At 40.6% G+C, this 17,345-nt stretch overlaps 1 protein-coding gene across 6 annotated transcripts in view; it reads right to left on the bottom strand.

The window, feature by feature from the left end:
- Window positions 1-2,328: 2,328 nt before the first annotated feature.
- LOC138306911 (dynein axonemal heavy chain 1-like) overlaps window positions 2,329-17,345 on the bottom strand; it is a 126,839-nt gene continuing 111,822 nt past the window's right edge. For all 6 annotated transcript variants that reach the window (XM_069247488.1, XM_069247505.1, XM_069247522.1 and 3 more), the window contains 2 exons: window positions 15,468-15,702; window positions 2,329-3,918 (listed from right to left, as the gene is read on the bottom strand). In XM_069247488.1, coding sequence (XP_069103589.1) covers window positions 3,797-3,918; window positions 15,468-15,702 — 357 coding nt within the window. In that variant the 3' untranslated portion in view covers window positions 2,329-3,796. The remainder of the gene's footprint in view (window positions 3,919-15,467; window positions 15,703-17,345) is intronic.

Below are 17,345 nucleotides of genomic sequence, written 5' to 3'. Positions count from 1 at the left end.
ATATCCCAATGGTGGACAAGAATGTGATATCTAGTACCCATAGATATCCCAATGGTGGACAAGAACGCGACATCTGGTACCCGTAGATCTCCCAATGGTGGACAAGAACGCGACATCTGGTACCCGTAGATCTCCCAATGGTGGACAAGAATGTGATATCTAGTACCCATAGATCTCCCAATGGTGGACAAGAACGTTATATCTAGTACCCATAGATCTCCGGATGGTGGACAAGAATGTAACATCTAGTACCCATAGATCTCCCAATGGTGGACAAGAACATGACATCTAGTACCCATAGAGCTCCCAATGGTGGACAAGAATGTGATATCTAGTACCCATAGATCTCCCAATGATGGACAAGAACGTGACATCTAGTACCCAAAGATCTCCCAATGGTGGACAAGAATGTGATATCTAGTACCCATAGATCTCCCAATGGTGGACAAGAATGTGATATCTAGTACCCATAGATCTTCCAATAGTGGACAAGAACATGACATCTAGTACCCATAGATCTCTCAATGGCGGACAAGAACGCGACATCTGGAACCCATAGATCTCCCAATGGTGGACAAGAACGTGACATCTAGTACCCATAGATCTCCCAATGGTGGACAAGAACATGATATCTAGTACCCATAGATCTCCCAATGGTGGACAAGAACGCGACATCTGATACCCGTAGATCTCCCAATGGTGGACAAGAACGCGACATCTAGTACCCATAGATCTCCCAATGGTGGACAAGAACGCGACATCTAGTACCCATAGATCTCCCAATGGTGGACAAGAACGCGACATCTGGTACCCGTAGATCTCCCAATGATGGACAAGAACGCTACATCTAGAACTGTAGATCTCCCAATGGTGGACATGAACGTGACATCTAGTACCCATAGATATCCCAATGGTGGACAAGAACGCGACATCTGGTACCCGTAGATCTCCCAATGATGGACAAGAACGCTACATCTAGAACTGTAGATCTCCCAATGGTGGACATGAACGTGACATCTAGTACCCATAGATATCCCAATGGTGGACAAGAACGCGACATCTGGTACCCGTAGATCTCCCAATGGTGGACAAGAATGTGATATCTAGTACCCATAGATCTCCCAATGGTGGACAAGAACGCGACATCTGATACCCATAGATCTCCCAATGGTGGACAAGAATGTTATATCTAGTACCCAAGGTTCTCCCAATGGTGGACAAGAACGTGACATCTAGTACCCATAGATCTCCCAATGGTGGACAAGAACGTGACATCTAGTACCCATAGATCTCCCAATAGTGGACAAGAACGTGACATCTAGTACCCATAGATCTCCCAATGGTGGACAAGAACGTGACATCTAGTACCCATAGATCTCCCAATGGTGGACAAGAACGCTATTTTCAGCTCAGTAGTATCAAATTGTTTTTAATCATGGTCCATTCTCTTTAGATATGTTAACAATTCTTGTTACCGATATTTCTCATAAAGTACCAAAGGAGCTCAAATTTCCTATGTAGGTTGTCCTTGGGGCCTAGTTGTGCATATTGCTTTTTTGGATCTACCAGTCAACAAGATGGCCTACATGTCGACATCTTGGATTTTGATAGTTTAAGTTTGTTACCGGAATCATTATATCTCATTCATATGTTTCCTTAGGACCCTAAAGTGCATTTAACTGAATAGAGACAGATTGGCAAACAAGATATGGCCAAAAGTCTGCCATCTTGGATTGTGATAGTTGAAGTTTGTTTAGTACATAAAGTACTGTGGGGATCTGACTCAAATTTCATATGTAGGCTCTCTATGGGGCCTTGTTATGCATATTGATATGTGGAACAATTAATATGACTGAGAGATAGCTATCTTGGATTGTGTTAGTAGGAATTTGTTACTGTGATTTTTTGAAAAGTGCTGAAGGGATGGATCTCTCTGAAATTTCATAGGTTTCTCTTTGTCCCTTTAGATTGTCTTTTGTATTCTGTACATGAAAAACACTACCACCGATAAGCAGCCCTGTTGGAAATTGTCACTTTCTCAGAAATTACACATATTTAAAAGGGAGAGGGGAAAAGAGAAAAGCAGAGAAAACGTCCTTAGCATTGAAAGACATAGATAATTCTTCGGTGTGTGCCAAGATCCATGGCCATACCATGGAGGTGCTATATGGACAATAGCCTTTAGAAGTTTAGAAAGTAACACACACCAGACTGGTCTGTGTTTTAGGGCTTCCATCAATGTAGATCTTTTAATTCTGAATTTTAGAAAAGAGATACAGTATCCAAGGAGGACTCACTATCAGTAGGAACCACAGCACAATAAACACATTTAATTTTATGTTTTTTATTCAATTTTTTATCTATTTTTTTTTCAAAACAAATCAACAAGTTATAACATTTGTGAATTTGTATAGCTATGTGTATGATTGTAAATAAATAGCTATTTAGAATTTTTTGGTATAAATAGAAATTATCATTTTCATGATTGCTAAATAAAAATTGCAATAAACATATTTGAAATATTTCTATAAAATAACAATATGGACGGATCTCCAGTTACGCTTTTGGAAGAAATTGGTATTAAATATAAACATTTTTTGGACGGAATGTTTCAATACTCCATTAGAAGAACATCTTACTACCATCAAATCTCTATTATACTATATATCTTATGTACTTAACAAACCAGGCAAATGATGAAAATATGTTACAGATTAACTTGAAAATAATTTCTTATGTAATGTAAAGAAGCATTTGGTTTTCTGGAAGGAAGTTCTGTCATTATACAAAAAGTATCTGCAGTGTAAAAATGAAAACTATCTCAATTTTGCAAGAGAGTACAGGTATTATACATTTAATAGGCAAAATTGACAAAGAAAAAACTGCTGATTTTATCCTATTTTAATCACATGGTGATTTATGAAGTAAATATTCATGAAAATGTCTTGAGAATATGATGACATGAATGTGCCATTTGCATCATATGTTTATTCTATACATTGATTTACTCAGCAAAGCTGTGACACGAGATTATAAACAGTCTGGTAAATCACTGTAGGGCTCAGCAACAGATGGACAACAAAATCACTTTAAACCATATCTATTAAAAAAAGATCAATATTCTATTTGTTAACCTCTTCTTCTGTACTTTGTTGAGATATTGATATACACTGAAGGTAAATAGTGTAATTATTTTGGTGAAAAGGCATATTTCTGTACTACCACTAACAAGAATCTGTTCATCTCTCTTGTACATAGAACAATTATTGGACACAAATATATATATTCAAATCCAAAATTAATCTTTTACTTCACAAAAATGTTAGAAAACCATAATTTACTTGAAATAATACTGTTATATTTCGAAGTGTATATTTCAAATGTGAGTTTTTTTAGAAACACTTTCTTCCACAATAATAACCAAAAGACTAGTAGGCACTGTCAACATAAAATTATGCAGCAATATGAAACCAGAATAAAATAAGCTTAGAGATATTTGGCAAAATAGTTTGTGAGTTTCAAGGCCAATCTTTAGTAAATACATGTTTATCATCACATAATATATCACAGTTTATAAGTATTATAAAAATAACACATTACATACACTTAACCATTTATCTGATATTCCTTTTTGTTGTTTTTCGTCTGCTATATATATGCAGAGTTCGGTATAAGATCATTGTATGTATTTGTAGATTTTTTCTTCTGTCCTTTCATTTAATTAAATATCCATGAATAAATAAATATCACAATATGTGTATTCCCCTTGAAGGGGGAGACAATCCAAGGGAGATAATCAGTAGTTGAGAGCACACAACATGGCCACCCCCCGTTTGATCCAGTGGTTCTGTATTTTGTCTGTAGGTAACTCTACAGAAAACACAAAGTTGGTAGAGTGACCGGTAGTGGACAGAGTACCTGAAACAGAAATGGAATGGTCAGTGTCTTCATACAATTACACATTTTACATGGAGTACATTCTGTCGGATGAGTACAGATATGTATTTCTGTCCAAAGTAGGAAATTACTTCAATTTTTAAACCTTCACCATAATCTGATATCATAGATATCTCCTGACCTCTTATATATGGGTCTTTCTACAGAAATTGCTATATTCTTGTCCGCTGTGGTCCCTGTAGAAAGGGACCAGCTAGAGTAATGCAATTGATGTTAATAACAGCAGATCATAGTCTTCTTCAATGGTAAATCAAGACATATGTGATTTTTGTTGAAATTTTTCATTTTACAGCAACTTTAACACCTATAAATGACCAATTCCTAATGTCCGTATTGCTATATAACTTTTTAAAGCTTTACAAAAAGTATTTATAAGACAATCTACAAATAGGTAACACATTTGAATAAAATGCAGTGATGCAGGGATTTTAACAAAATATAAAAGATATTGTCAAGGATTTTTCTATATACATTTTTTTCTGCATTTATATCTGTCTGCAATATTGCAGTCATTCCTGTTACTGTTTTTTAATAGTCCATAACAGAAAAGTTCCCCTCCCTTAGAACTGTTTTATGCTAGTACTGAGTAGTGTATGCACTCCCTCTCTAGAAAATAAGATAATCTTAGATGTAGATGAAAGTGCTTTGAAAGGAGGATTTTGATTAGATAAAGTCAGATAAGGAAAGAATCACTTTTATATGTCAGTCCTGTTACTATGGGCATCTCATAAACATATGTAGCTAAACTATGAAATTTACCATTATCATTTTCAGATTTGGTTATATTTTCAAGAAATATAACTTAATTTGATATGACATGTGAAGATTATATTAGAATGAGTGAAAATGTTAAGATCAGTTATTCCTGTTACTGTCATTCCTGTTACTGTCATTCCTGTTACCATTGGAAAGGTAACAGGAATTACACAATGTGGTAACAGGAATGATAATTGATATGTAAAAGTTCCATACCTTTCTTGTTTATGAAATGATCTTGTTGATCATTATACTGTTTTGACTTTTAAAGTCTTTATTTCAAATTTGAAATGCATAGTAATGTATAAGAAGTTGTTTGGGTCAACTTTTCATCCATGGTAACAGGAATGACAAGAAGTTGGTAACAGGAATGATTATTTCTATAAAATTAACTTTTATTGGTCTAGTTTGATATCATTTTGTTAAAATAATATTCTTAAATTAAAATTAGTAATAATCATAACCAAATGATAGCAACAAAAATATTTGTACAACTGTATGACTATGAAAATATTCAGAATTGAAACCAGGTAGCAGGAATGACATTTGGTAACAGAAATGACAAAGTAGCAACAAAAATAGTTTAACTGATATAAAAACACATTTTTTCTACAATACTAGAGACTTAACATTAAGAATTACTTAATAAAATAGATATTTCTATTTTTTTGAAAGGAGATGAGGATACTTTAAGTACAATCTATCACTCCTGTTACTGGATATCATTCCTGTTACCAATATCATTTTTAAGATAAATAGTTAGTTTCATAACAGAGCTATCACCTTTCTTCATTTATTGCAAAAAGATAACAAAATTGACAATCTATATGCTTTTTATCAACCATTTGACAATTATTTATCAAAAATATCCTAAATGTAACATCCTAATTTTCAATTTAAAATCAATTTCTAACATTAGAATGATAAAAATTGACATTATATCTATTTTAATTGAGCTTTTTTGGTATCCTTTGATAAGTTATGTTGAAATTTTATGGAAAACAGTTTAAAGATTATATATTGAACTATCTGCATAATTTCTCTCGTCATTTAAAAAGCAGTAACAGGAATGATATTTTTACTGACCTTGCATAACATAATTTGTAATATAGTAAAAATTAATTTTTGGCCTTTTAGGCCTTTTTCAATTAAATTAAATGTATTCCTTCTACTGTGATAAAAGCAATTAAATTGCTTCAAGTTTTAAATTTCCATTTAGCTATGCTTAAAAGTGTCAATTTCTGTAGAATGAAACATATATATATATATACAATATCTGATTCTGTGAAGTCAATAAATGTAAGAGAAACTAACAATGTAAATCAGAACAAGAGGTCCATGGGGCTGAACAATCATCTGACTATTGGTACAATACAACACAGTATAAATTGGTGGAAACAAACATAGGATAAAATAAACAAGAGGTCCATGGGGCTGAACAATCATCTGACTATTGGTACAATACAACACAGTATAGATTGGTGGAAACACACTTAGGATAAAATAAACAAGAGGTCCATGGGCCTGAACAATCATCTGACTATTGGAACAATACAACACAGTATAGATTGGTGGAAACACACTTAGGATAAAATAAACAAGAGGTCCATGGGCCTGAACAATCATCTGACTATTGGTACAATACAAAACAGTATAGATTGGTGGAAACACACTTAGTTGTTAGTTTCCAACATATTTTACCACTGTTACCTTGACTTGAAGATGGTAAAAAAATTCATGTAAAAAATAGATTTGAAAGTGTTTCATCCAGCATGCTACAGGCCTAATATTGATATCTTTTAGGCCTTTCACTTTCTCATATTTGACCTCTGTAAGTATGCTAGCTCTGTAAGTATGCTAGCTCTTCTTCCTATACTACAGGCCTAATATCTTTTAGGCCTTCTACTATCTCATATTTGACCTCTGTAAGTATGCTAGCTCTTCCTCCTATACTACAGGCCTAATATCTTTTAGGCCTTCCACTTTCTCATATTTGACCTCTGTAAGTTTGCTAGCTCTTCCTCCTATACTACAGGCCTAATATCTTTTAGGCCTTCCACTTTCTCATATTTGACCTCTGTAAGTATGCTAGCTCTTCCTCCTATACTACAGGCCTAATATCTTTTAGGCCTTCCACTTTCTCATATTTGACCTCTGTAAGTATGCTAGCTCTTCCTCCTATACTACAGGCCTAATATCTTTTAGGCCTTCCACTTTCTCATATTTGACCTCTGTAAGTATGCTAGCTCTTCCTCCTATACTACAGGCCTAATATCTTTTAGGCCTTCCACTTTCTCATATTTGACCTCTGTAAGTATGCTAGCTCTTCCTCCTATACTACAGGCCTAATATCTTTTAGGCCTTCCACTTTCTCATATTTGACCTCTGTAAGTATGCTAGCTCTTCCATCCTCCTACACTACAGGCCTAATATCTTGAGGCCTTCCACTTTCTCATATTTGACCTCTGTAAGTGTGCTAGCTCTTCCTCCTATACTACAGGCCTAATATCTTTACGGCCTTCCACTTTCTCATATTTGACCTCTGTAAGTTTGCTAGCTCTTCCTCCTATAGTACAGGCCTAATATCTTTACGGCCTTCCACTTTCTCATATTTGACCTCTGTAAGTTTGCTAGCTCTTCCTCCTATAGTACAGGCCTAATATCTTTACGGCCTTCCACTTTCTCATATTTGACCTATGTAAGTATGCTAGCTCTTCCTCCTATACTACAGGCCTAATATCTTTTAGGCCTTCCACTTTCTCATATTTGACCTCTGTAAGTATACTAGCTCTTCCTCCTATACTACAGGCCTAATCTCTTTTAGGCCTTCCACTTTCTCATATTTGACCTCTGTAAGTATGCTAGCTCTTCCTCCTATACTACAGGCCTAATATCTTTTAGGCCTTCCACTTTCTCATATTTGACCTCTGTAAGTATGCTAGCTCTTCCTCCTATACTACAGGCCTAATATCTTTAGGCCTTCCACTTTCTCATATTTGACCTCTGTAAGTATGCTAGCTTTTCCTCCTATACTACAGGCCTAATATCTCTTAGGCATTCCACTTTCTCATATTTGACCTCTGTAAGTATGCTAGCTCTTCCTCCTATACTTCAGGCCTAATATCTTTTAGGCCTTTCACTTTCTCATATTTGACCTCTGTAAGTATGCTAGCTCTTCCTCCTATACTACAGGCCTAATATCTTTTAGGCCTTCCACTTTCTCATATTTGACCTCTGTAAGTATGCTAGCTCTTCCTCCTATACTACAGGCCTAATATCTTTTAGGCCTTTCACTTTCTCATATTTGACCTCTGTAAGTATGCTAGCTCTTCCTCCTATAGTACAGGCCTAATATCTTTTAGGCCTTCCACTTTCTCATATTTGACCCCTGTAAGTATGCTAGCTCTTCCTCCTATACTACAGGCCTAATATCTTTTAGGCCTTCCACTTTCTCATATTTGACCTCTGTAAGTATGCTAGCTCTTCCTCCTATAGTACAGGCCTAATATCTTTAGGCCTTCCACTTTCTCATATTTGACCTCTGTAAGTATGCTAGCTCTTCCTCCTATGCTACAGGCCTAATATCTTTTAGGCCTTCCACTTTCTCATATTTGACCTCTGTAAGTATGCTAGCTCTTCCTCCTATAGTACAGGCCTAATATCTTTAGGCCTTCCACTTTCTCATATTTGACCTCTGTAAGTATGCTAGCTCTTCCTCCTATACTACAGGCGTAATATCTTTTAGGCCTTCCACTTTCTCATATTTTACGGACAAGTCTAAGTTAATATTTAAGCCAACCTGGCTCCTGTGTTCTTGAAAGAAGTCCAAGTCATTCATTTGAAGAGACTGTTTAAAGTAGCCATTTATCTCTGCATGCTTCAAGCATAATATCAGTACTATGATCTTTTTAGTTATCGAGAAGAAATTGTTTAAATGAAAGGTTTATGAACTGTGAACAATGCATGAGACTATGAACAAAGCATGAGGACTATACAGATGACCTAAAAATCAGGCATATTCCTTTCCTATTCAAATGACGATCAACTGAAATCACAAGCAATCCCTTTCCCTAGACAATCAGATTAGAGTCAGATATCAGTATATAATTGAACATGTCCCTCCGGTCCTATAGTGTTGACATGAAACAGTGATAAACTTCAGGTTGTGGTGGAGCCTCACTGTGTGTGATACCCCATTACCAGGCCATTACAAAGCTCAGATCTACCTGTCCAGGCCCTGTGGTGGAGCTTCACTATAGTGTGTGATACCCCATTACCAGGCCATTACAAAGCTCAGATCTACCTGTCCAGTCCCTGTGGTGGAGCTTCAATATAGTGTGTGATACCCCATTACCAGGCCATAACAAAGCTCAGATCTACCTGTCCAGAGCCCTGTGGTGGAGCTTCACTATAGTGTGTGATACCCAATTACCAGGCCATTACAAAGCTCAGATCTACCTGTCCAGGCCCTGTGGTGGAGCTTCACTATAGTGTGTGATACCCCATTACCAGGCCATTACAAAGCTCACATCTACCTGTCCAGGCCTGTGGTGGAGCTTCACTATAGTGTGTGATACCCCATTACCAGGCCATTACAAAGCTCACATCTACCTGTCCAGGCCTGTGGTGGAGCTTCACTATAGTGTGTGATACCCCATTACCAGGCCATTACAAAGCTCAGATCTACCTGTCCAGGCCCTGTGGTGGAGCCTCACTATAGTGTGTGATATCCCATTACCAGGCCATTACAAAGCTCAGATCTACCTGTCCAGTCCCTGTGGTGGAGCCTCACTAGTGTGTGATACCCCATTACCAGGCCATAACAAAGCTCAGATCTACCTGCCCAGTCCCTGTGGTGGAGCCTCACTAAAGTGTGTGATACCCCATTACCAGGCCATAACAAAGCTCAGATCTACCTGTCCAGTCCCTGTGGTGGAGCCTCACTACTGTGTGTGATACCCCATTACCAGGCCATTACAAAGCTCACATCTACCTGTCCAGGCCCTGTGGTGGAGCTTCACTATAGTGTGTGTGATACCCCATTACCAGGCCATTACAAAGCTCAGATCTACCTGTCCAGGCCCTGTGGTGGAGCTTCACTATAGTGTGTGATACCCCATTACCAGGCCATAACAAAGCTCAGATCTACCTGTCCAGTCCCTGTGGTGGAGCTTCACTATAGTGTGTGATACCCAATTACGAGGCCATTACAAAGCTCAGATCTACCTGTCCAGTCCCTGTGGTGGATCTTCACTATAGTGTGTGATACCCCATTACCAGGCCATTACAAAGCTCAGATCTACCTGTCTAGGCCCTGTGGTGGAGCCTCACTATAGTGTGTGATAACCCATTACCAGGCCATTACAAAGCTCACATCTACCTGTCCAGTCCCTGTGGTGGAGCTTCACTATAGTGTGTGATACCCCATTACCAGGCCATTACAAAGCTCACATCTACCTGTCCAGTCCCTGTGGTGGAGCTTCACTATAGTGTGTGATACCCCATTACCAGGCCATTACAAAGCTCAGATCTACCTGTCCAGGCCCTGTGGTGGAGCTTCACTATAGTGTGTGATACCCCATTACCAGGCCATTACAAAGCTCAGATCTACCTGTCCAGTCCCTGTGGTGGAGCCTCACTATGTGTGATACCCCATTACCAGGCCATTACAAAGCTCACATCTACCTGTCCAGGCCCTGTGGTGGAGCTTCACTATAGTGTGTGATACCCCATTACCAGGCCATTACAAAGCTCAGATCTACCTGTCCAGGCCCTGTGGTGGAGCTTCACTATAGTGTGTGATACCCCATTACCAGGCCATTACAAAGCTCAGATCTACCTGTCCAGGCCCTGTGGTGGAGCTTCACTATAGTGTGTGATACCCCATTACCAGGCCATTACAAAGCTCAGATCTACCTGTCCAGTCCCTGTGGTGGAGCTTCACTATAGTGTGTGATACCCCATTACCAGGCCATTACAAAGCTCAGATCTACCTGTCCAGTCCCTGTGGTGGAGCTTCACTATAGTGTGTGATACCCCATTACCAGGCCATAACAAAGCTCAGATCTACCTGTCCAGGCCCTGTTGTGGAGCTTCACTATAGTGTGTGATACAACATTACCAGGCCATTACAAAGCTCAGATCTACCTGTCCAGGCCCTGTGGTGGAGCTTCACTATAGTGTGTGACACCCCCATTACCAGGCCATTACAAAGCTCAGATCTACCTGTCCAGGCCCTGTGGTGGAGATTCACTATAGTGTGTGACACCCCATTACCAGGCCATAACAAAGCTCAGATCTACCTGTCCAGGCCCTGTGGTGGAGCTTCACTATAGTGTGTGATACCCCATTACCAGGCCATTACAAAGCTCACATCTACCTGTCCAGTCCCTGTGGTGGAGTTTCACTGTGTGTGATACCCCATTACCAGGCCATAACAAAGCTCACATCTACCTGTCCAGTCCCTGTGGTGGAGCCTCACTATGTGTGATACCCCATTACCAGGCCATTACAAAGCTCACATCTACCTGTCCAGGCCCTGTGGTGGAGCTTCACTATAGTGTGTGATACCCCATTACCAGGCCATTACAAAGCTCACATCTACCTGTCCAGTCCCTGTGGTGGAGCCTCACTGTGTGTGATACCCCATTACCAGGCCATTACAAAGCTCACATCTACCTGTCCAGTCCCTGTGGTGGAGCTTCACAATAGTGTGTGATACCCCATTACCAGGCCATTACAAAGCTCACATCTACCTGTCCAGTCCCTGTGGTGGAGCCTCACTGTGTGTGATACCCCATTACCAGGCCATTACAAAGCTCACATCTACCTGTCCAGTCCCTGTGGTGGAGCCTCACTATGTGTGATACCCCATTACCAGGCCATTACAAAGCTCACATCTACCTGTCCAGGCCCTGTGGTGGAGCTTCACTATAGTGTGTGATACCCCATTACCAGGCCATTACAAAGCTCAGATCTACCTGTCCAGGCCCTGTGGTGGAGCCTCACTGTGTGTGATACCCCATTACCAGGCCATTACAAAGCTCACATCTACCTGTCCAGGCCCTGTGGTGGAGCTTCACTATAGTGTGTGATACCCCATTACCAGGCCATTACAAAGCTCACATCTACCTGTCCAGGCCCTGTGGTGGAGCTTCACTATAGTGTGTGATACCCCATTACCAGGCCATTACAAAGCTCACATCTACCTGTCCAGGCCCTGTGGTGGAGCTTCACTATAGTGTGTGATACCCCATTACCAGGCCATTACAAAGCTCACATCTACCTGTCCAGTCCCTGTGGTGGAGCCTCACTGTGTGTGATACCCCATTACCAGGCCATTACAAAGCTCACATCTACCTGTCCAGTCCCTGTGGTGGAGCTTCACAATAGTGTGTGATACCCCATTACCAGGCCATTACAAAGCTCACATCTACCTGTCCAGACCCTGTGGTGGAGCTTCACTATAGTGTGTGATACCCCATTACCAGGCCATAACAAAGCTCAGATCTACCTGTCCAGGCCCTGTGGTGGAGCTTCACTATAGTGTGTGATATCCAATTACCAGGCCATTACAAAGCTCAGATATACCTGTCCAGACCCTGTGGTGGAGCTTCACTATAGTGTGTGATACCCCATTACCAGGCCATTACAAAGCTCAGATCTACCTGCCCAGTCCCTGTGGTGGAGCCTCACTGTGTGTGATACCCCATTACCAGGCCATAACAAAGCTCACATCTACCTGTCCAGTCCCTGTGGTGGAGCCTCACTGTGTGTGATACCCCATTACCAGGCCATTACAAAGCTCACATCTACCTGTCCAGGCCCTGTGGTGGAGCTTCACTATAGTGTGTGATACCCCATTACCAGGCCATTACAAAGCTCAGATCTACCTGTCCAGTCCCTGTGGTGGAGCTTCACTATAGTGTGTGATACCCCATTACCAGGCCATTACAAAGCTCAGATCTACCTGTCCAGTCCCTGTGGTGGAGCTTCACTATAGTGTGTGATACCCAATTACGAGGCCATTACAAAGCTCAGATCTACCTGTCCAGTCCCTGTGGTGGATCTTCACTATAGTGTGTGATACCCCATTACCAGGCCATTACAAAGCTCACATCTACCTGTCCAGTCCCTGTGGTGGAGCTTCACTATAGTGTGTGATACCCCATTACCAGGCCATTACAAAGCTCACATCTACCTGTCCAGTCCCTGTGGTGGAGCTTCACTATAGTGTGTGATACCCCATTACCAGGCCATAACAAAGCTCAGATCTACCTGTCCAGTCCCTGGGTGGAGCTTCACTATAGTGTGTGATACCCCATTACCAGGCCATTACAAAGCTCAGATCTACCTGTCCAGGCCCTGTGGTGGAGCTTCACTATAGTGTGTGATACCCCCATTACCAGGCCATTACAAAGCTCAGATCTACCTGTCCAGGCCCTGTGGTGGAGCTTCACTATAGTGTGTGATACAACATTACCAGGCCATTACAAAGCTCAGATCTACCTGTCCAGGCCCTGTGGTGGAGCTTCACTATAGTGTGTGATACCCCATAACCAGGCCATTACAAAGCTCAGATCTACCTGTCCAGTCCCTGTGGTGGAGCTTCACTATAGTGTGTGATACCCCATTACCAGGCCATTACAAAGCTCAGATCTACCTGTCCAGGCCCTGTGGTGGAGCTTCACTATAGTGTGTGATACCCCATTACCAGGCCATTACAAAGCTCAGATCTACCTGTCCAGGCCCTGTGGTGGAGCTTCACTATAGTGTGTGATACCCCATTACCAGGCCATTACAAAGCTCACATCTACCTGTCCAGTCCCTGTGGTGGAGCTTCACTATAGTGTGTGATACCCCATTACCAGGCCATTACAAAGCTCAGATCTACCTGTCCAGGCCCTGTGGTGGAGCTTCACTATAGTGTGTGATACCCCATTACCAGGCCATTACAAAGCTCACATCTACCTGTCCAGTCCCTGTGGTGGAGCTTCACTATAGTGTGTGATACCCCATTACCAGGCCATTACAAAGCTCACATCTACCTGTCCAGTCCCTGTGGTGGAGCTTCACTATAGTGTGTGATACCCCATTACCAGGCCATTACAAAGCTCAGATCTACCTGTCCAGTCCCTGTGGTGGAGCTTCACTATAGTGTGTGATACCCCATTACCAGGCCATTACAAAGCTCAGATCTACCTGTCCAGTCCCTGTGGTGGAGCTTCACTATAGTGTGTGATACCCCATTACCAGGCCATTACAAAGCTCAGATCTACCTGTCCAGTCCCTGTGGTGGAGCTTCACTATAGTGTGTGATACCCCATTACCAGGCCATTACAAAGCTCAGATCTACCTGTCCAGTCCCTGTGGTGGAGCTTCACTATAGTGTGTGATACCCAATTACCAGGCCATAACAAAGCTCAGATCTACCTGTCCAGTCCCTGTGGTGGAGCTTCACTATAGTGTGTGATACCCCATTACCAGGCCATTACAAAGCTCAGATCTACCTGTCCAGTCCCTGTGGTGGAGCTTCACTATAGTGTGTGATACCCCATTACCAGGCCATTACAAAGCTCAGATCTACCTGTCCAGGCCCTGTGGTGGAGCTTCACTATAGTGTGTGATACCCCATTACCAGGCCATTACAAAGCTCAGATCTACCTGTCCAGTCCCTGTGGTGGAGCTTCACTATAGTGTGTGATACCCCATTACCAGGCCATTACAAAGCTCAGATCTACCTGTCCAGACCCTGTGGTGGAGCTTCACTATAGTGTGTGATATCCAATTACCAGGCCATTACAAAGCTCAGATCTACCTGTCCAGGCCCTGTGGTGGAGCTTCACTATAGTGTGTGATACCCCATTACCTGGCCATTACAAAGCTCACATCTACCTGTCCAGTCCCTGTGGTGGAGCTTCACTATAGTGTGTGATATCGCATTACCAGGCCATTACAAAGCTCACATCTACCTGTCCAGTCCCTGTGGTGGAGCTTCACTATAGTGTGTGATACCCAATTACCAGGCCATAACAAAGCTCAGATCTACCTGTCCAGGCCCTGTGGTGGAGCTTCACTATAGTGTGTGATATCGCATTATCAGGCCATTACAAAGCTCAGATCTACCTGTCCAGTCCCTGTGGTGGAGCTTCACTATAGTGTGTGATACCCCATTACCAGGCCATTACAAAGCTCAGATCTACCTGTCCAGACCCTGTGGTGGAGCTTCACTATAGTGTGTGATACCCCATTACCAGGCCATTACAAAGCTCAGATCTACCTGTCCAGTCCCTGTGGTGGAGCTTCACTATAGTGTGTGATACCGAATTACCAGGCCATTACAAAGCTCAGATCTACCTGTCCAGGCCCTGTTGTGGAGCTTCACTATAGTGTGTGATATCGCATTACCAGGCCATTACAAAGCTCACATCTACCTGTCCAGTCCCTGTGGGGGAGCTTCACTATAGTGTGTGATATCCAATTACCAGGCCATTACAAAGCTCAGATATACCTGTCCAGTCCCCCGGGACAATCAGAAAACAATTATTAAATACTGATAATGAAGATTTGGGAAAGATAAACTGCTCTGTCAATTATCCTATGGCCCTGCCCAGTCTGTGAGTAGGTGGCATTAAGGCCAAGGTCCAGAGTATATATACAAGTATATAGTTATGCAAGCCATCCCAAATAGCATTTTAACGGCCAGTAATCCTATAAGAGTTGGGATATCAGGCCTGTGGAAATGATCAGCCTACCAGCCCTGGTCAGTGTCTTGTAAACTGGACAATCATAAAATCCAGTATCTTTGAGTTTTCGATTAGTGATGGGTTTGAGCCAGATGATGGGGACCTCAGTGAAGAGTTCTTTGGGTCGAGACTCGCCCAGCTGGTGGGTGGTACTGTCCCATCGAGCACCCTCCAGGTACAGCCCTCGAATGTAACATCCATCCTCAGGACTACCCTTCAGTTCCTCCACTGTCTCACGCATCACCTGTCATCAAAATATAAATATAATAAATCATCACCTGTACATCAAAATATAAATATAGTAAATCATCACCTGTACATCAAAATATAAATATAGTAAATCATCACCTGTACATCAAAATATAAACATAGTAAATCATCACCTGTACATCAAAATATAAACATAGTAAATCATCACCTGTACATCAAAATATAAATATAGTAAATCATCACCTGTACATCAAAATATAAACATAGTAAATCATCACCTGTACATCAAAATATAAACATAGTAAATCATCACCTGTACATCAAAATATAAATATAATAAATCATCACCTGTACATCAAAATATAAACATAGTAAATCATCACCTGTACATCAAAATATAAATAAAGTAATTTTTTTTTTTCAATTGTCCAACCCACACATAGCTTGACAATTGTACAATCCCCATATAGTTTGACAATTGTAAACCCACACATAGTTTGACAATTGTACAATCCACACATAGTTTGAAAATTGTACAATCCTCACATTGTTTGACAATTGTAAACCCACACATAGTTTTACAATTGTACAATCCACATATAGTTTGACAATTGTACAAACCTCACATTGTTTGTCAATTTTGTTCAATCCTCACATAGTTTGACAATTGTAAACTCGCACATAGTTTGACAATTGTACAATTCACACATAGTTTGACAATTGTACAATCCACACATAGTTTGACAATTGTAAACCCAAACGTTTGACAATTGTCCAACCCACACATAGTTTGACAAATGAAAACTCACACACAGTTTGACAATTGTACAATCCTCACATAGTTTGACAATTGTACAATCCTCACATAGTTTGACAATTGTACAACCCACACATAGTTTGACAATTGTACAATCCACACATAGTTTGACAATTGTTCAATCCTCACATAGTTCCACAATTGTACAATCCACACATAGTTCCACAATTGTACCACCTACACATAGTTTGACAATTGTTCAATCCTCACATAGTTTGACAATTGTATAACCCACACATAGTTTGACAATTGTTCAATCCTCACATAGTTCGACAATTGTAGAATCCCCACACAGTTTGATAACTGTACAACTCACACATAGTTTGACAATTGCACAATCTCCACACAGTTTGACAATTGTACAACCCTCACATAGTTTGACAATTGTACAATCCACACATAGTTTGATAACTGTACAACTCACACATAGTTTGACAATTGTACAACCCACACAGAGTTTTACAATTGTACAATCCACATATAGTTTGACAATTGTACAAGCCACACATAGTTTGACAATTGTACAACTCACACATAGTTTGACAATTGTACAATCCTCACATAGTTTGACAATTGTACAATCCACACATAGTTTGACAATTGTACAATCCTCACATAGTTTGACAATTGTACAATCCTCACATAGTTTGACAATTGTACAACCCACACATAGTTTGACAATTGTACAATCCTCACATAGTTTGACAATTGTACAATCCACACATAGTTTGACAATTGTACAACCCACACATAGTTTGACAATTGTACACATAGTTTGACAATTGTACAATCCTCACATAGTTTGACAATTGTACAACCCACACATAGTTTGACAATTGTACAATCCTCACATAGTTTGA

This window comes from Argopecten irradians, chromosome 1 (genome assembly GCF_041381155.1).
Source record: "Argopecten irradians isolate NY chromosome 1, Ai_NY, whole genome shotgun sequence".
Lineage (NCBI taxonomy): Eukaryota > Metazoa > Mollusca > Bivalvia > Pectinida > Pectinidae > Argopecten > Argopecten irradians.
The sequence above is the reverse complement of the archived record's forward strand: the minus strand, read 5'-3'. Positions and strand labels throughout refer to the sequence as shown.